Source organism: Brassica rapa, chromosome A09 (genome assembly GCF_000309985.2).
Source record: "Brassica rapa cultivar Chiifu-401-42 chromosome A09, CAAS_Brap_v3.01, whole genome shotgun sequence".
NCBI classification, from domain to species: Eukaryota; Viridiplantae; Streptophyta; class Magnoliopsida; order Brassicales; family Brassicaceae; genus Brassica; species Brassica rapa.
In genome coordinates this window covers 11,214,481-11,234,819 of record NC_024803.2, presented here as the reverse complement: position 1 = coordinate 11,234,819, position 20,339 = coordinate 11,214,481, and the positions used below count along the sequence as shown (strand labels likewise).

At 32.1% G+C, this 20,339-nt stretch overlaps 3 protein-coding genes, 1 long non-coding RNA gene and 1 pseudogene across 9 annotated transcripts; 3 read left to right on the top strand and 2 right to left on the bottom strand.

The window, feature by feature from the left end:
• Positions 1-2,935: 2,935 nt before the first annotated feature.
• Positions 2,936-3,374, bottom strand: LOC117128247. The gene is made up of 2 exons (XR_004451507.1): positions 3,169-3,374; positions 2,936-3,083 (listed from the first exon to the last, which is right to left on the bottom strand). It is a non-coding gene; the product is annotated as an uncharacterized LOC117128247 (long non-coding RNA).
• On the top strand, positions 3,047-6,718 carry LOC103838610. 4 transcript variants are annotated; one of them, XM_009115061.3, is made up of 4 exons: positions 3,047-3,468; positions 3,660-3,758; positions 3,945-4,017; positions 4,318-6,718. In XM_009115061.3, the coding sequence occupies exons 1-4, from the start codon at positions 3,145-3,147 to the stop codon at positions 4,347-4,349; spliced, it is 528 nt and encodes a 175-aa protein (XP_009113309.1). In that variant the 5' UTR covers positions 3,047-3,144; the 3' UTR covers positions 4,350-6,718. The 4 variants fall into 4 exon arrangements, with proteins under 4 accessions (XP_009113309.1, XP_033136176.1, XP_033136177.1 ...); XM_033280286.1 differs by having other exon boundaries at positions 3,077-3,468; positions 4,150-6,718; XM_033280285.1 differs by having other exon boundaries at positions 3,945-6,718.
• Positions 6,719-9,473: 2,755 nt separating this feature from the next.
• On the top strand, positions 9,474-12,178 carry LOC103838609 (RNA-binding protein 1). 3 transcript variants are annotated; one of them, XM_009115060.3, is made up of 3 exons: positions 9,474-10,466; positions 10,703-10,938; positions 11,070-12,178. In XM_009115060.3, the coding sequence occupies exons 2-3, from the start codon at positions 10,717-10,719 to the stop codon at positions 11,940-11,942; spliced, it is 1,095 nt and encodes a 364-aa protein (XP_009113308.1). In that variant the 5' UTR covers positions 9,474-10,466; positions 10,703-10,716; the 3' UTR covers positions 11,943-12,178. The 3 variants fall into 3 exon arrangements, with proteins under 3 accessions (XP_009113308.1, XP_009113307.1, XP_033136175.1); XM_009115059.2 differs by having other exon boundaries at positions 9,475-10,466; positions 10,698-10,938; XM_033280284.1 differs by lacking the exon at positions 9,474-10,466 and having other exon boundaries at positions 10,473-10,938.
• A 637-nt stretch (positions 12,179-12,815) lies between these two features.
• On the top strand, positions 12,816-14,205 carry LOC103838607 (GDSL esterase/lipase At1g59030-like). The gene is made up of 5 exons (XM_009115055.2): positions 12,816-13,059; positions 13,153-13,283; positions 13,368-13,592; positions 13,675-13,930; positions 14,012-14,205. Exons 1-5 carry the CDS (start codon positions 12,816-12,818, stop codon positions 14,203-14,205), a joined length of 1,050 nt encoding a protein of 349 aa, XP_009113303.2.
• A 3,097-nt stretch (positions 14,206-17,302) lies between these two features.
• Positions 17,303-19,439, bottom strand: LOC103838606 (annotated as a pseudogene).
• Between the last annotated feature and the right edge of the window lie 900 nt (positions 19,440-20,339).

Below are 20,339 nucleotides of genomic sequence, written 5' to 3'. Positions count from 1 at the left end.
CCTCAACTTAGACCCTCCATCCTCGCACAGCCACCGACGCTTTCCACCGTCACACCTTTTCCGCCGGAGCTCCGCGCCTACAGAGCCTCCGCGCCATCGGACTTCTTCGACGCCTTGTCTTCCCGTCGGAGAGTTCAATCGTTTGAAACGAGATCTCTTCCGCCTATGAACCACCGGAAACCCTAGACAAGCACGCCGAGAACCACCGCTAACCTCCTCTTCAAACAAACACAACCGTCGCCGGAGATCTTCTTCTTCTTAAGATCTCAACCGCTGCGACCCAAGACACACCTCAACCTTCAAGAACTCGAAACCCTAAACTCAACCCAAAAGACCTGGGATTCCACAACGACAGCGCGGAGCTTTGTTAGCCTCCACCCTCCGTGACCAAAAGCCGGCGAAGAAGAAGCTGATTGAGCCTCCTCTTCCCGGAAGCTAGAGCGGCGTCGGTAGAACTGAGAAAGCCTCCACCCTACCCCACGACAAGACCGGCGATGATGGATCTAGGTTAGCCTCCATCTCCCGGGTAGAACGACTGCAACATGCACGCCGCTCCATCTCCACCGCGAACCTTCAAAACGGCCGCGTCGTTACTCCAAAAACCGACTCTCCTCTAATGGAAAACCTCGGCTTTAGAGCTCCGACAAGGCAACCGTTGACGGATCTGTGAAGAGGAAGCGATAAGGACCACAAACCAAGAAGAAAAACAAGGCTCCGGCGACGGCACGGACGCTCACGCGCCGGCCGTACGCCGGAGTAGATCTCGCTTCTCTCTCTTCTCTCGCTTCTCTCTCTTTGACGATCGCTGTAAAATAATTTATTTTCATAATTCTAATAATATTCATTTCCATATTTTAAATGATACTCCCTCTGTTTCACAATATATGATGTTTTACTTTGATGCACAAATATTAAAAAATTTAGTTTCCTCTAAAAAAGCAACTTTAAAAATATGTTTTAAAAATAATTCAACCGATTATAAAAATGACTGAAAAATCTGATTGGCTACACAGTTTTCCGTATAGCTAAAAATAATATAAAAATATCAAAACATTATCTATTTTGAAACAAAAAATATCTTCTAAAACATAAAGGGGGGGGGAGTATAGAGTTTGATAAAATAAGAAAAATACAAAGGTAGCCTAAATATCAAAATTCTATTAAAAAATATAAATTTAATTTTTAAAATATCAAAATTATATATTTTTTTAAAAAAAATTCTTCATATTCAACAAAAAAAAAATCCAAAGGTAACCTAAATACTCATTTGATACCTAAAAATAACTTAAAAAAATACTATCCAATTGCATGATTCAGATTGCGTCAATACCAGAAACGATTCAAAATACGTAATAAGGTTATTATGGGATAAACAATTAAATACCTACTCATGTTTTCGTAACAAGTAATACAATTATTTAAGCAAAAGAAAACAAGTAATACAATTGCTTTTTTTTTTTTTTTGTAACACAATACAATTGGTTCTATTATCCATTTTAAAGTATAAATTTCTGAGGTAGTCACCTATAAAGGATGGTGCCGGGCGTAGGTGTAAAGTATTTTGTAAGATGGGATGTAAATGAATAGTACGTGACATCTATTACTACTACCACTAAACTATGGCCGTTTCTTGGCCCAACGTTTATAATCAGTTAGCCAACTGTCAATTATCTACTGAATGCAAGCTAGAGTGTCCAAAACGAGCTCTGCGCTATGAGACAAAACATTTCTTAAATTATATTGCCTTTCTTGTCTTTCTGAGTTTTGTATTCGATCTCAAGTTTAGACTTAAAACGACAAGAATAAAATAATTTTGTTTGTTCTCATACAAAATGTCAAAAATTATCACATCATTTCAATCTCCAATGATATGTTGGATTAATTTACTATAGGTGGAAGAACAAACAAAAGAAAGAATGATCTCACTTTAAACAAACTTAAGACAAAATTAAACGCTTTTTAATATCATAATGTATTGATTCTAGATTAGTAGGTGACTGAAAAGTGAAAACCCCAACTTGAAAAAAAATAAAATATCTTTTTCGGTCAAAATAAAATATCTTTGATACCAAAATTTTTTTACTACCGAGTTTAATACTTGCTTACAAACTATTCTTCCAAAAAAAAATATTGATAATGTTTTATGAAAATTAAAAATCTCCAAAATTCAAAAAATAAATCTGCAAAATTTACTAATTTTATTTTAAGTTTCAAAATAAAAATATAATTATCATGGATACTTTAAAATTAAAATATAAAATATAAAATTTTAGTTTTATTTATAATATCAAATTTAATATATTGTCTGAAACTTAATACTAATTTATTTATTTTCATTCAAAATTAAGTTTTTCTACAATTTAAAATATCATCCAAAGTTTAGTTAGTTTTTTATTCATAAAATTTTAAAATTAAATTAGATATTTTCAAATATTTTTTATGAGTTTAGAATTTTTTTCAGTTGAAATCTATTACTCCCTCTGTTTTTTAAAAAAATGCATATTCTAGACTTTTCACATATATTAAGAAAACTCATTACATATACATTGTTTTTTGTGAATAACAATTTTTCATAACTTTTGACCAATAGAAATTCAATAAACACCATTAATTTTTTTGAAACTTACAATTTTTCATAAAATCATACATTGAAAAAGTAAAAAATATATCTTTTTGAAACAAATTTTTTTTCCAAAACATACATCTTTAAAGAACGGAGGGAGTAATATTTATGATTATAATTAACATAGTTTGATAATCAAAATGAACATTATTTTAAAGTTAGTGTATTAAAATGAAAAAAATTATTAGTTGAAGTATTAAACTGAATACTAAAAAGTTTAGATATTAATAAGCTTAACAAAATTTGGTTGACATATTTTTTTGGATATTTCTCCCCAAACTAGCTTGTATTTTTCGACAACCATATGTTTTATTTTAGAGTTTCAAAAGTGAAATAAATTTCAAGAGATATGTTACATATATATACATATATTTATTTATTTATTTTTCCAAACAATGCCCTTATAACTTCTGCAATGGCTGCATCAAAAGAGTGTATCTTCTTCTTAAAGGCCTTAAGCCTAGAGAGAAAGCAAACAAATAACAAAAATAATTAGTATTTTCGGGACGAATCAAAAGAGAATGGATTTGTCGGATTTAGAATACAGCGATGCGGGAGAATCAGGTTGGACAATGTACTTAGACCATTCTTCTTCTGTTACATTGCATCATTTTGATGATGACAATGGAGTAACAAAACAAGAACATGATGATGATTCTTCCATGGTGTCGGATGCATCATCCGGGCCTCCTTATTACTCTGAAGAGGCAGTCCCTGAGGATCCCCTCCAACAAAACACACAATATTGGTGCAAGAGCAAAATCAAGAACAAGAAGAAAGTTCATGAAGAACAAGGATATATTGAGCGATTCAATTCTTGCCTTGATGACACAGCTTCTTCATTGGTATTGTTTTACAAACTTGTCATGTCAATATACTTAGAATCTTTTCTTAATTCTCAGGGCACATTGTTCCTTGCTATTTGTTAACATTATCATTTAAAAAAAAAAGAGTTCTTACATATTTCGTTTCAACTAAATTCATTTGTCTCAGTTATATCATTATAGTCTCAACTTTTGTAAACTTATGTATATAGGCAACTGGAAAAGAAGTATCAGCATATAAGAAACATCGAGATCAATACCAACAATTAGATTATTTCTCCCAAAGCTACTCCACAAGAAGAATAATCAAGGTTATTAGTTATTACGACTTTGGCTTCTAAAAATTAGTGTATGCCAAATATTTTTTTTAATTTTTGTGTTTTTTTAACTAAAAGAAAAGTTGTGTTTAATTACATCACCGCATCTGAGAAAAAAATCTTAATTTTTAGTATGATAATTTCCTTGAATCAGTTTTCTAATATTATGTTTCTTTGCAGGGAAAATATGAATCGGGTTTCCTACAACAAGCTTTCCCGGTTGAGAAATTTGCATCGGATCATCAAGGTTATGGTATGTTCATTGCTTACTGGCCATTAATTAATATAACTATTAGACATAATGATGCATAAAAATCGCATACATTAGTCAATTTACTTAATTAGTTATTGTAGATATGTTGTAATGTAAACATCCTTTGGAAAGTATATTGTGGATCCAGTTAGTCACATTCCTATATTAAAATAATGCATTTTAAAAATTTATGATGTTTCATGCATGTATGAGTATAAATGTATGCATGTATAAGTGATTTCTTTTCTTTTGTCCACGTATAAGTGAATTCTTTGCTTGGCTATATGTGTGTTTTTGCAGGTGGCAGTAACCAGATAAAGAGAACAAGATAAAAAATGGTGGATATTTATTATTTTATTTCATCTCTTGAACAGAGAACACCTTCTTCCTTTGAGTATGTTGGCTATATATGTCTTTAAGAAAACCATGTGGGTTTCTCCATTTTTTTCTTGATAATGCCCATACTATGTTGTTATTTTTTTCACTTTTTCTCGATTTTGCAACTATCAAGTTATTTTCCTTAACAAATAAAAAATGTAAGTAACGTTTGAAACCAAAAATCGTTGAATGCAAAAAAAAAAATTGGATGATAAAAAACAAAGAACAGAAAACTTGGATTAATCTTTTGGGTTATTGACTTATTTCATAGCACGATAAATAAGTTTGAGAAAAGATAAATAAGTTTGTAATAGGATATTGATAGTACGTATTGTATAGTTCAGCTTACCATCGGTTTAGTGTGGTATAGTTTCCTTTCTGTTAAACCACTTATGTATAAATACAGACCGTACCGTTGAACATATTTCAGAGTAACTGGAGATATTCTGTTACAAACTCATATTCGTCAATAGTTTGCATTGCATCTAAGTATCTAACCAACTTGGAACATTAAGAGAGGTTTTATGTCAATAATTTGCCATGTCAGGCTACGGTAGAGGTATAGATTGTCCTAATTAGTACAAGTAGATTTCGTAATTCGTAAAACTCCAACAAAAATACGTCTTGACTCTCGAAATCAGATGAATATTGATTGATGATAAGGGCAATTAATCAAAGAAGAAGCAACAGTACATTGATTGAACATGTAAACATAGCTACCATTTCTACTTATTTACTACTTTAAGTTTCGTACTCTCATTACTTGTACATTCCTACACAGCTGGTCATGGACCCTTCTCATTATTGTACACCTTTCTGTGTACTAGTGGTTACATTTAATTGTTTTTATATAAAGCATGTTATGCAAAGTCAGATTTATATTATTCTTTACTTGTAACATCTTTTTTTTTTTTGAAAAATCTTTGATTGTAACATCACAAAGAACTTCGAAGCTGTTTCTTTTTTTTTTTGGAAAATATTTTAGAAAAAAGAAAATATGTTTCTTGACTGTTCGAACTTGTGAAATAATTTAAACAAGATTTTGATTTGCGCGTCTACGCTGGTGTATTTTTAACAAAATATGATGTTATTTTTTATGTCACTATTTAGGGTTGGATAAGAAAACTCGAATTCGAAGAATCGAACCGATCTCAATTCGAATAAGTAGTACCAAATCCGAACCGAAATTGATTAAATATTTGAATTATTCGAAATTTTGGTATTTGAAGAACTGAAACCTAATCCGATCCTAACCGAAATATTTTGGGTATCCAAAATAGATTTATATACTTATATATTAATTATTTTTAGATTTAATATATATATATATATATAAACATCCAGAATATATATGATACTTTTAAGTTTGTTTAAATACTTGAAAATATATAAAAATAATCAAATATAAATATCTAAAATAGTTAAAAATACTCAAAACTCCAATAATGCTTAAATAATTATCAATTCTCTATCTAAATATTTAAACCAAACCAATTTATATGTCAAGTTAGGTACTCGGACATATGTTATTCAAATTTATATGTAATATATTCTATTATTTATAAATTTTTAAGAAATTAAAGCGTATAATAAATTTATTTATTTTTAAATAATTTAACTTGGTTATCCAAATCCGAACCGAATCCTCAAAGATCTGAACCGAACACGAAATCCCAAATAGACCCGAAACAAACCGAATGCCCACCCCTAATCACTATTATATATCCTATATGTGTCACCATATGTTACAAAAATATGTATTATCATATAATTAATGGTATTTTATACGTACCATCAAATAAATTTTCTTATAATTAATAATATTTTATATGTACAATCATATAAATAAGTCTCTATAAATAATCACATATATATTATATTTTTAAATTTCAGTGTGAAATATGAAAACCAGAATTTAAGTTGGTATTTGAAATTGAGCTTTGTATTGTATTTTTTTTATATATATTGAAAACATTTTTATAATGGTTATTGGAAAATATGTTAGTAAAAATCAAATTTTGAATATATGTATATTTTTGAATACATTTTTGATATAACTCAATTTTAAATTATTATTTTGATTTAAATATATATATCAAGTAACATAAACTCATTACTGTTTAATATAATGTAATGGATTTCAAGTTTTTCTAATAGCATAAACCCTTTTTTTTTTCTAACTTACTGTTATCTATGTTTCCAAACAATACTATTTTTTTTAACTGCTATTTATGTTGACAAACAAAAACTTAAAGTACTTCTACTTTGATAAGATAGATACAAACGGTAAAAATTTAAAGAAATAAAACTTCAGAATAGAAAGACAGTAAATACGAAACTTTTTTGTAAAAAAAGTTAAACTCGGGTCTATTAAAAACACGGACCTAACCTCTGGATTGGAGGGTCCAGTTCACGACAAATTTAGTCTCTCAGGTTTTTATACGGACGTATCTACAGTTATGGTGAACAGAATAATATGACTTAGTTTCCGCAGTAAAATAATCGAACTCAGAATGTGTTTGCATCCAAAGCCACTTCGTATACAACTTTATAGAAAGAGAATTCACGCTAGAGTCGGTGCATTAAATCTTGACCACCTTAATTTGGGATGACCACAATATCTTTCTCAAATCAGTTTTGACATTTTACCAAAAAAAAATCAGTTTTGACATGAAATATATGAGCATCACATGATGACAAGATATGGAAAATTGTTTAAGCAAAAAAAAAAATATGGAAAATTGTTTGTTTATCAATACTACGTACTTTCAAATAAAATATAGTTGTTTTCAAGGCGGAAATCTTAAAATCTTATTTGCTGCAGATTTTGGTTACGTAAATGTAAAAAAAAAAGAACATTTATTCCAAAATAGACAAATTTAATTTCTAAATCGTAAATTTTGATCATGATTCATGAAACAAAGATAATCATGAACGAGTTGGTGAAAGGAACAGTTTTAACTTTTTTATATAAAACAATTACGTTCTTGCTATTGGAAAAACATTAAAATGATACACTAGATAGTAGATAGATATGTTATTGCCTGACGATATATAATTTTTGTTTGTTCATATATTATTTTTCTTATCAGTACGTAACTCAACTGTGAACATTTCTTAAAAGTATTTATTCATCCATACAACAGAGATTACAATATTCCAGTTGTTATCATTCATCATTGTCTCTTTTTTTTTTGCTAAATAGTTGTTATCATTGTCGACCAAAATATTATAAGGTTTGTTAATATTTATTTCCTTGGATTCGTATAATGAATATGTACATTTGAAAGATATTTATTTCCTTGGATGTGTATACGCATGTAAGTGAATTCATGTGAGACTATAAATGTATTTATGTATATGTTTGTAGATGATGAATTTATAAAATGGTAATAATGAAAATGGACCAAATGGTCCCTTAGGAAGTGATATTTCATGTTCACATAGCAAATTTGTTAGTGGCTACTGGTCCTTTTGCCAGACTATGGTCCGTAATCTGCGTTTGTAGGTACACCCCCATCGCTTCTGTCATTTTATTTCATGTATGTCACAAAATTTAAATATGTAGATAAGAGTAGATATTTATAGTGGTTTCAGGTACAGATTCAGTTGGGATCTTTCGGGTTTTTGGATTCTTAGGTTTAGGAGATAACTCAGCTGAATAAGAACATAATCTATGTCTGTTTGGTGATAACTCAGTTTTGAGTATAAGACAATAAATTGAAGCTACTTGTTATGTAAATCTTAACAAACTTGAAAATTTTACTTAATACTTTTTTTTTGACAACTTTTACTTAATACTTATTTTGATTATTTTTAACTACATATTTTCAATTGGGAGTTTGAATGATTTAGGTTAAATTGACAAATCTAATCTTATTCAAATATGAATCTTAAAAATTATTTTAACATCAACTGTTATTAGATTTGTTATTTGATAAACTATTTAAAATCTACTACTATTGAAATTTTTTAAGTTCTGAATTTTAAGATTCTTTTAGTCATTTTAGAGAATTTTGGTATTGTTTTAAAAATAACAATTCAAATCTCATAATTTTAGATGAGATTCTGAATTTGTTTAACTAAAATCATATTAAATTCTCAATTCACCTTAAACCATCTAAAACCTTAGTAAAAATCAAATCAGTTTCAATTCTAGATTGAATACACTCCCTAAGTTTTCAAAATATATTTGTAAAGTGTACAAAATATCTAATAATCCAATATATAGTAGATGATATCCACATTTGGAGATGTGAAGCCATCACTAGTGGTGGGGGAGGAGCTGCCAAGGAGGAAGCGTGGTCGGCCAAAAAAGATACCTATGGTAGAAGAGGGTACTCTAAAATGGAGGAAGTTTTGGACAGTACTAGAGTGGTTGGTTCATCTTCCAAAACTGAAATATGCAACCAACATAACTTACGAACAATTAAAAACATGATTAATTATAAAACTTATAATGAATGCATTAAAACTTATAAAACTTATAATGAATGCAAACTCTAGTAAATTCTTATTTTTGAGAAAAATGTTTATATTACATAGTAAATATATTTTTGTAAAAATAATAATATACTTACCAGAAAAAAAACTCAAATCAATAAAATTAAATTGCATAGTTTTTATATACTTTTATAAAACCAATCAAATTTCATATGATTTTATATATTTATTTTTTATAAAACTAATCTATATAAGATTAAATTTCAGGAAGATCCATGGATCCAAACAATCTGTGGGAGACCCTACCAAAACTATTGTACATCTAACTTTAATATCATCGGGGTGATTGGTTGGACTGTAACTATAGAAAATTTACTTTAGAATTTAGTCTGTAGAATTTTTTGATTTAGCTTTAAGGGTTGTAGCTTTAAAATTTCCTACAGCTAAAAGGATGAGGCTTTAGAAAATAAGATTTTTACAACCATTTTTTGTCTGTTTTTGCTGTAGCTTTAGGTTTTTGGTTGTAGCTTTAAAAACTAAGATAAATCATGATTGGTAGTATTTAAGGTTGTAGATGGAAATTAAAGCTAAAGTCACTTCCTACAACCCAACCAATCACCCCCCATATCAGTGCTAAATAAAAACTATTACACATCAAAACCATGGAATACAAAATTATTAAGCATGTGAAAGCGGAATGCCAAACATGATTTGAAGCTAATAATAGAAAGGTGGAGAAACCAGAAGAACGATTGAATCCATCATTTATCCGAGGTGTAAGCTCACATGAGATTTGTATGGTTGATGGACCATGCACTCATGACTCACTCTTTAGTGGATGTGGATGGATGGGTTTGAATATATTCAACATGTAAAATTCAACTCTTGAGAGCTAAAAATTAGAGGAGGATAATGTCATCGATACATACATACGGAGGTTGATACCCTATATTTGGATATAGAATGCATTCTATAAATGTCAATGTGTCAACACTTTGGTACTAATTGCAACGATTTGATTTCGATGATACAAGATTTATAAGTATGGTCAAACTTTTTAAGGGAGTTAAAGAAATTATCAAAACTGAGTAATAGATTTGTAGATTTTTATGTTGTGTATCATTTTCGTTCTGAAAACAAAACAAAAAAGATTTATTATCTAAGATTACGGAAACATATCATAGGAATAAGTATTACACTGATTGTTTTATCCCAGTCTAATTTTTTAGATCATTTCAAGCTTGTTTTTTTTTTGAACACCAGATCATTTCAAGCTTAAATAAGAAATTAACCGTATGATGTGAAAAAAAAAGAAGAAAAGAAGATAACTACTACAAAATCGAAAAGACTAATTTTTAAAAAAGGGAAAAATATCGGAAAGCTTAGGTCAGCCTCAAATTCGAAACGCTCTACCGACCCGTAACACCAATTGGGCCTAAAACCTAATAAATAAAGGCTCAAGCCTGTTAGTTCCATTATAGAATATCCAATAATTATCCCATGTATATTTAAATAAACAAAAAAAAAAAAGTTTAACCAAAGCTGAAGAGTTTTTAACTTTTAACTCTCTTCGACTTCTCCTGCCGTGTCAAATCAACCTACTGTTCTCTCTCTCTCTGTCCTATCTGGTAAACTTTCCTCTTCGTCATGAAACTTTGATGTTTTTATTTTCTAGGGCTTTTTTTCTACAGTTTTCCCGGAAAATTAGGGCTTCCCTTCTCAATCTCTAGTTTTCTCTCCGTGATTCATCACTGTTTCAAGAATTTTACGAATTAGGGTTTCCGTACAAATCACTGTTCAAAATTTAGGGGTTTTTGATTTTGATCTCAAATCTCTGATCATTTGACTTGGAATTGAAGATTAGGGTTTTTGGGTGAAATGGATTGCGACCGAAACAAGCTATTCGTTGGAGGCATACCGAGAGAGACTAGTGAAGAGTCTCTGAAGCAGCATTTCAGTAGATATGGAGCTGTGCTGGGAGCTCTCGTTGCTAAGGAGAGAGCCACTGGTCAACCCAGAGGGTTTGGCTTTGTTCGCTTTGCTAATGCTCTTGATGTTGACAAGGCTCTCGCTGATTCTCATTTCATCCTCGGTCGTGCCGTAAGTTCCACACTTTGTCTCCCTTTGTTCTCTACTTGTGTGTCCTGATCAGCTTTTGGTCTCAAATGGTTTTTTTTTTTTTGGTTTGGTCGGAAAGTTGAACTCTTTAGTGATTAATATCTTTATGTCAGGTTGATGTGAAAAAGGCGATTCCGATACATGATATGAGATATCAGCAACAGAACATGCAACCATATGTGAGTCAAGTCCAACAGAACAACGGTGGTGGTGTTCACGACATCTTAAGTAATGGTAATAACAACAACAACCACAGGACCAAGAAGCTGTTCGTTGGGGGGTTATCATCCGAGACGACAGAAGAGGAGTTCAAGACTTACTTTGAGAAATTCGGCAAGACGACCGATGTGGTTGTGATGCATGACAGCGTGACGAACAGGCCGAGGGGGTTCGGGTTCGTCACGTATGATTCAGAGAACTCTGTTGAGATCGTAATGCAGAGTCATTTCCATGAGTTGAGTAATAAGCGCGTGGAGGTGAAACGCGCAATACCTAAAGAAGGGATCCAGAGCAATAACGGCGGTGGTAATCATCATCACCTTCCTCCTACCTACAGCAGCTTTAAAGCAACACCGTATGTGCCTGAGAGTAACGGATATGGGATGTTTCTCCAGTATCCTCCTCCTGTCTATGGTTATCATCAAGGTCTCCCAGGCTTTCACTATCCTTATGGTTATCCAGTCACAGCTCAAGGGCCTAACCTTCCATGGAATAACCAGATTATGCCACCCACCACCGGATTTTACGGCCATCCTCCTCCTCCTCCCACCAACACTCCTTGGTGTCTCCCTTACATGAACGGGTTTGATCCTGCGGGTATGAGCGTTACTGTGTTCAATGCTATGCCATGGCCTGTAGCTGGTGATGGAGTTGGTGTGATAATACCTCGGTTAGAAGATATGAAGCTCGAGGTCCCTAGTCAAGCCCATGAGAGAATGAATGGAGGTATCATGGGGAAGACATTGCCCAATGGTACATATAGATGACAGTTGCAGAATAAAAATGCTGTTAGGATCTCACAAGGCTACTGAAATTCTTTTAAACTCTTTTAATCGTTTTAGGTCTCTCATCTTTTCTTTCTTAACGTACATGTGTTGGTGGCTTTGGTTTCCTTGTATATTATTTAGCTATTTTATTTAACCCCGAAAACATCTGTAATATATAACATCATTTGTAATATGCCACACTTATTTCGTTCAACCTCTTTTGCTTTATGTGGTGTTGTTATCCTTGTTGTGTTTATGCTTGCCAAACAACATTGCCAATGACGTTTTAATTTCAAAGGCGAATACAGAGAAATATAGCAGTTATACAAATTCATAGAAAAATTAATATACTCCTTTGAAGGATCAATATATCAACGTTAAGAATATATTAAAATAATTAATGTTAAATTATAAATATATGATTTTTAACTAAAAATTTTGATCTAAACTGATAGCAATTAAAATTATATAACTTTTTAAAAAACTTTTTTTTTAAACACAATTAAAATTATAACTATTGATAGATATATTTTGATACCTGAAATTTGTTACCATTAACCAATAATTTATTAAAAAAATAATGTCTTTCAAAAACATTAAAAACTGGAAAAGCATTAATGAAATATGTGTAGAAACTAAACATAGTACATTCAAGTTGTGAAAAGAATTGATTCCGTTGTCGTTGTGACGAATCATCCAAGTAAGTTTTAATAACTAACTAGAGATAAGACATCTGGTAACAAACCATTGTTCATAGGATATATTTTTAGAAGTCCAACAATCTGAAACAATCTATAAATGCATGCATGTCTTCAACATTGTAAAACACACAAGCAAATTTCGAGCACAACAGCAAATAACTCAGACCAAACAATGAAGCTTCAAATGTTATGGCTCGCTTTGGTACTAATAGCCGTTAAAACTAATGCAGCAAAGCAAGAAAGCAATGCAACAATCCCAGCACTAATAGTTTTTGGAGATTCCATAATGGATACTGGTAATAACAATGGACTTCACACTATTCTAAAGTGCAACTTTCCTCCCTACGGCAAGGACTTTCCGGGCGGTTATGCCACTGGAAGATTTTCTGATGGAAGAGTTCCCTCTGATCTAATTGGTAACGATTCAAATTATTTTTGTTTACATTTGCTAATAGAAATCTTCTAGCTATTTTAATGATACATTTTGTTTTTAACCAATTGTCTTTCAGCGGAGAAGTTGGGATTGACTAAAACATTGCCAGCATATATGAGCCCAAATTTGAAGCCAGAAGATCTTCTTCAAGGTGTGACATTTGCATCTGGAGGAACTGGTTACGATCCATTAACGGCTAAGATGATGGTACGTTACAATATATTTTCATCGTTAACGTTAGCTTCATATTATAAACTAATACATTTTATTATTTTTTTTGTTATTTTGTAGTCTGTAATATCAGTGTGGGATCAACTAACATATTTCAAACAATACATAGCAACCATCAAGCAACATTTTGGAGAAGAAAAAGCCCAAAATATCTTGGACCATAGTTTTTTTCTTGTGGTTTCTAGTAGCAATGATCTTGCTCACACGTTTCTAGCTCAATCTTATAAATATGATCGTACTTCTTATGCTAACTTCTTGGCTGATTCAGCAGCTAAGTTCGTACGAGTAAGTATCTTAAACTGATATATAAATCAAATAATTATAGTTATATTTAAAACTAAATAGTTATCTTATATGTAATATATAGGAATTACATAAGCTTGGAGCTCGAAAAATTGGAGTATTTAGCGCAGTGCCTGTTGGATGTGTACCACTTCAAAGAACAATGTTCGGAGGCTTATTTACAAGAAGATGTAATAAGCCTTTAAACAATATGGCAAAACAATTCAACGCTAGACTTTCTCCAGCACTGGATTCTCTAGATAAAGATTTAGATGGTGTTATCTTCTACATTAATGTTTATGATACTCTTTTAGACATTATCCAAAACCCTGAAAAATATGGTAAGTTCATCTTACAAATACAACTATATAATTTTTCTATTTTATAACATTAACTAATTTATAAGTCTCATTCTCTTTCAGGTTTTGAAGTAGCTGATAGAGGATGTTGCGGTAAAGGCACTGTTGCGATATCTTATTTGTGTAACTCACTGAACCCATTCACATGTTCTAATTCTTCGGCGTATGTATTCTGGGATAGCTACCATCCGACTGAAAGAGCTTATCAAGTTATTGTTGACAAGTTACTCGACAAATACTTGAGCAAGATTTATTGATGTTGATCATCTAAATTAAACTTATTTTTATCATTGTGTCTTGTTGGCTTTTTTATCTATGTTTCTTTTATTTTTCTATTTTTCTTTTCTTTTCTATATGTATTCACTCTTTATATTTTCAAGGTATTATGCCACTTTTACTCATTATATTTTTCTTTAACTTCAAGACTCCTTTATAAATGACTCATTAAAATATGAAAGTAGCACTACTAAATCACGAATTAAAAGCTTTTGGGGTTATTTCTTAAGTAATTAAACTTAATAGATCATTATGTTAGATGTTGTTGTTGTTTTGATATTACGACATTGGTTCCTCGTTCTCTCAACATGTGGAATCAAAATGTAAGTAGTTATGTTTTCTCATAGAGGTGAAGAGTATCAGCGGGAAACTCATCTCCCTGACCTCTTCGGCAAGAATCCAAGGGAGGTGTGCAACACTATGAAACCTAAATCCGCCATTTTTAAATCTAGAACTGAGGATTGTATTAGAATATATGGATGTAAATTTGGTTACTGGAGGATGATGATAGGTAGTCAATCATAAGATCAAAATTGGGCAAGATGTTTTTAGGAATCAAGAATATTCAGCGAAAAAAAGAAACCTAAAGAGTACAGGAGAGCAGTGTAAAGAACCGAAAGACTGGCAAAAAGAAATGTTGTGTGTTTACAAAGGTGACATTCATGTTCCAAGCTGAATTTAATTTCTTGCTATATAATCATTTATGGGGCCTAGGTGTTGCTAGAGATTCTAGGTTATCAAAAATATTGGTAAGGAACCGCTTACGTTGCCAGATGATGGAGTGTCTCTCCCTTCAATAGAAAGTCAATATCAATTTTATGCAGAGATGATAATGGAATCTAAAGGGAGAAAATGGCCAAGCCACGTGACAAACATGTCTACGTTATGTTTATGTTGCATGTAGAGTATTGCATTATGTGCCTTTAGTTGTATAGGTCAACATGTTGAATAGATTTTTCACTTACAATTTACTTTATTTTCCACACGACAAGTCTTGTTTAACATGTTGAATGCACAAAAGTTTCACTTCTTCAAGTATTCCATTATCTACCTTTAGTTGTATAGGTCAACATGTTGAAGGTATATCATAGAGTTTTGTAGCTCAATATGAAAAGTTATGTGTGTGTATAAGTCAAGTTCTATTCTCAGTCACATCATTCTATCAAATTCTATTCAATCACACTAAGAAAATCATTCAAATTTTAGTTAGACAAAAATTTGCATATGATATTAGAGTTTGTGGCCTTACATCAAACATAACAAGTCTTAACTTAAAGTAAGACAATGCAGTGAATCTTCTACACTACTGATATGAAATAAGTTTAATCTTAAGTAGTTGTAGTACTTTACGGTAAATCCAATCTCTAGATAATTTCAATTACTAAGAATGCAAGCCATACAACTCAATCTTAGTGCAATTAGTGAATTCAAGTTTATAAGTAACAAGATTTAATCTAAGCAATGCAATATCTAAAGCTTTCAATAAATTCTTCAAAGGAGAATCCATGGGCTAAGACAATTGATCCAAGACATTTAATTTCCAAATCAAGGTGTTAACTTTAGCAATCACAAGTTTCTATAGGCCTAGACACTAGTAAAGATCAATCCTTTCCGAAGATAGAGATTATGCAATCATGAGTTAAACATCAATTCCCATTGGTTCAAATCATTTAAGCATGAATTATGTTAAAGACTATTAACCATCTAGCAATCCTAACATCAAATCCCTTTGGTTATTCAAGCTTGAGCAATATTAAGTTCAGTCAAGCATTTTAATAAACACTTTTGGTGCAAAACATAGTTTTATATCAAGATGAGAGTGATCAAGTCAAATCAAGCATTAAGATCACTTAATAAGCATAGAAACAAGTAGATATAACATTAAACACCTTAACTCTTCACTAATCACCCTAGATCTACCTAACTCATGGATTCAAAAGGAGTCTACGCATTAATCACTTTGTTTAACCTTAAACCCATCATAGATTCAAGACTAATCATGCTAAGAAGATGATATAAACTCAAATCACTCAAAGAAAGATATCTTAAAATACTAAAAATTCAAGCTTTCACCAAAGTAGAAGAGAATATTTTGGGAGAAAACAAGATAATCTCAAATTTATGTCTAAAAAGTATTTATAAAAGGCTAAAACTCGAGCTGGGTCAACCCAATAAACATGGGCTAACCCATGAAAATATAAGTATTTTTCTCAATAGTGACTAGATGAGGTCGCTACAGTGGGTCGCTATGCTCATAGCGACTTGTCTTGGCCGCTACAGTGGTGGCTGCTACGACACTTGGGAGATTCAGAAGTCTTGATTCCATAGCAACCTTGTGAAGTTGCTATGGTGCAACGATGTGAAAGGCGCTCCAAAATTAGCGGCTTCTCTGAACCGATATAACACTACCACTACGGTACTTAGGACGTGTCTCAGGTTTCCGGCTCTATCTTCTGTAGCGACCTGGCCGCTAGGATCCTTCAACGACTCTTCTACACTCTTAAGACACCAAACACTCTTTTGGCCACAAAATTCATCATGAAGCTCTCTCGAACACCTCATGACTAATGCATGACAAGGCAACCTAAATATGTATAAATGCTATTATAAAAGATCAACATGTACAAGAATGGATGATTAAAACAATGTAAATATGCAAAATATCAACTACGCTAATTTTTTTTTTGAAACACAAATTAGTTTCATTATGACTTAACTTTTTTGGTTACAAGAAAAGGGAATACACTACAATACAAAAAGGCAGTGTCTGTGATTGAATACACTACAATACAAAAGGCAGTGTATGTGATTGAGTTAACCGGGCTTTTACTCATTTTAAATAACGTGGCCTTAATTACATCAAATTGACCAAGTAAAACAATCTTATACACAGTTTGAAGACGACTTAATAAAACGCCAAGTTATTGAAAATGCTACTCGTTAAAATTGAACTGGAGAAAAAAAAAAGTATTAAAGAAAATATATCTTTCAACAAAATCTCCGATATAAAAAATCATAAGCTTAATAAAACTACTTCTTAACTGACAATTCTCAACCTCATACAAGGCAAGTACAATCTTAAGCTTGGTCTTCAACCTCGGTAATAGCCTTGGCCGCAGAATCAAGCTTGGCAGCCAAGAGATCCGTGTACTCTTGGTATGGCGATTTCTGTCTCTTTCCAAAACTCAAGTGTAAGAAACCCATATGTCTTCTGAAGACAATCAAATGTAGCCTGTGTAGTCACAAAAACATCAAATCGCTAGATCAATCAATAATCCATCGACCAATTAAACATAGTCAAGAATGTATGTGCTTAAATCTTCTACAGATTACAATTGACATGTAAAACCACACTGCATACATACAAAGGTTAATCAAGAATCATTAAAATTACTTAACATTGCATTCAAATATAAAACAACTAAGCATGCATGCACTTAATACATATTGGCCGTAGAAACAACACAGCTTCAAACCCAATATAAATCAATCAAAGATAACTAAGCAGCAGTCGATTTGAACATAATCAAAAAGGTATGTGCTGAAGTCTTCTACAGATTACAATTGACAAAAAAAACTAAACTAAGGTTAATTAAGAATCATTAGGATAAAAAAATTATCATTACATCCTCACATAAAACAACTAAACATGTGTGCACTTTATACATATTCATCGTAACAACACAGAACCAAACCCATTATCAAACAATCAAATATAACAAAGCAGTCATATCAAACCCAATGGTAACTTCTGCTACAAGAAAGGACAGAAACAGACCTTAACGAAGTTTCCAAGGGTTTTAATTAGTAGAACCTCTAGAGCAAGTGAAGACATCATCAATCCCAGCAAACTGAAGAACCTTCTTAGGATAGCCGCTACAATACCAGCACCTCTCGGAGCAGGAACCATCCTCACAGTAACAGAACCGCACTTCCCCGTAACCTTACAAGGAACAGTATGTGGCTTCCCAATCTTGTTACACCAATAGCCTCTCCTCAGAGGAACCACAGAAAGCTTCGCGAGAATGATACCACCTCTAATGGCGGTCGCAACTTCCTTAGAGTATTTCACACCCAACCCCACGTGTCCGTTACCGTCTTCGACAATGACAAAGGCCTTGAACCTTGTCCTCTGACCAGCCCTGGTCTGTTTCTGGACAGGCATGATCTTCATGACCTCGTCTTTCAACGAAGGTCCGACGAGGAGGTCTATGATTTGGTACTCCTTGACGGGGAGAGAGTGGAGGTAGATATGCTCTAGCTGCGTGATTTTACCGCTCTGAACGAGACGGTCGAGCTTGGTGACGGGTGTCCATTTCTAGTCTTCTGTGGGACGGCCTCCACGACCGCCTCTCCCGCCGCGACGTTCGCCGAAGCCACGTCCGAAACCACCACCGTCACCGCCACGCTCAGCGCCGCGTTCTCCGCCTCTTTCAGCCATTGTCGATGCAGTGAGCTTGCATAGGGGTATGAAGGTATATAGGTAGGCGTAAGATTAGGTTATCCAGTCACAGCTCAAGGGCCTAACCGGCTAACCTTCCATGGAATAACCAGATTATGCCACCTACCGCGGGATTTTACTGCCATCCTCCTCCTCTTCCCACCAACACTCCTTGGTGTCTCCCTTCCATGAACGGGTTTGATCCTGCGGGTATGAGCGTTACTGTGTTCAATGCTATGCCATGGCCTGTAGCTGGTGATGGAGTTGGTGTGATAATACCTCGGTTAGAAGATTTGAAGCTTGAGGTCCCTAGTCAAGTCCATGAGAGAATGAACGGAGGTATCATGGTGAAGCCATTGCCCAATGGTACATATAGATGACAGTTGCAGAATAAAAATGCAGTTAGGATCTCACAAGGCTAGTGAAATTCTTTTAAACTCTTTTAATGGTTTTAGGTCTCTCATCTTTCTTTAGCAAAAAAAAAAAAAGGTCTCTCATCTTTTGTTTTAACGTACATGTGTTGGTGGCTTTGGTTTCCTTGTATATTATTTAGCTATTTTATTTAACCCCGAAAACATCTGTAATATATAACATCATTTGTAATACTAGATTTTTTAACCGCGCTACGCGCGGATAAGATATTATATATATTTCTCAATTCTAAAAAATAATGTATAATATTATATTATATTATTTAAAAAATAGAAAATAAGACTACATAACATAAATATATTTTTTATATTTTCTTTGTAGAAATCATTATGTTGTTTGATTGTTGTACTTAATTCACATATTTGCATAGATATTTGTGATAGATGAATAACTATATTTTTATTATCAGTAAATAATATATATTTATTATATAATATAAGAAAAATGAAATTATTTACTTTTTAACAAACTTGTCTCATGTTGGAGACTCGGTTATAGACATATCATATTCGAACGAAACATTTTTACACTTATCAATCTTCTTAACAATAAGAAACAAATCTGAATATCAAAACAATATCTCATACGATCTCTTTGTGGAATAACTGCTCTGAAGAAATTGAATTTATGCATCAAAAAGGACTCGAAATGAATGTGCATATGTGTTATCTAAGTCAGCTTTACAAAAAACTATTTATAGTTCATATATCATTTATGTCCATCCTATTTTTTTGTCCATCATTTCTTAAACATCTTGAAATAAGTAATGCTAATTAATAATAAACTTTTTGCTCACAAAATAAAAATCAAATTTGTCTAATTATCGCTTAATTTGTCTAACTGATATATGTATTTCTCAATTCTAAAAAATAATGTATAATATTGTATTACATTATTTAAAAATATATAAAATATGACTACATAACATAAATATATTTTTTAAATTTTCTTTGTGGAAATCATTATGTTGTTTGATTGTTGTACTTGATTCACATATTTGCATAGATATTTGTGATAGATAACTATATTTTTATTATCAGTAAATAATATATATTGATTATATAATATAAGAAAAATAAAATTATTTACTTTTTAAACAGACTTGTCTCATGTTGGAGACTCGGTTATAGACATATCATATACGAAGGAGATATTTTTACAGTTATCAATCTTCTTAACATTGAAAAAACAAATCTACATATCAAAACAATATCTCATACGATCTATTTGTGGAATAACTAC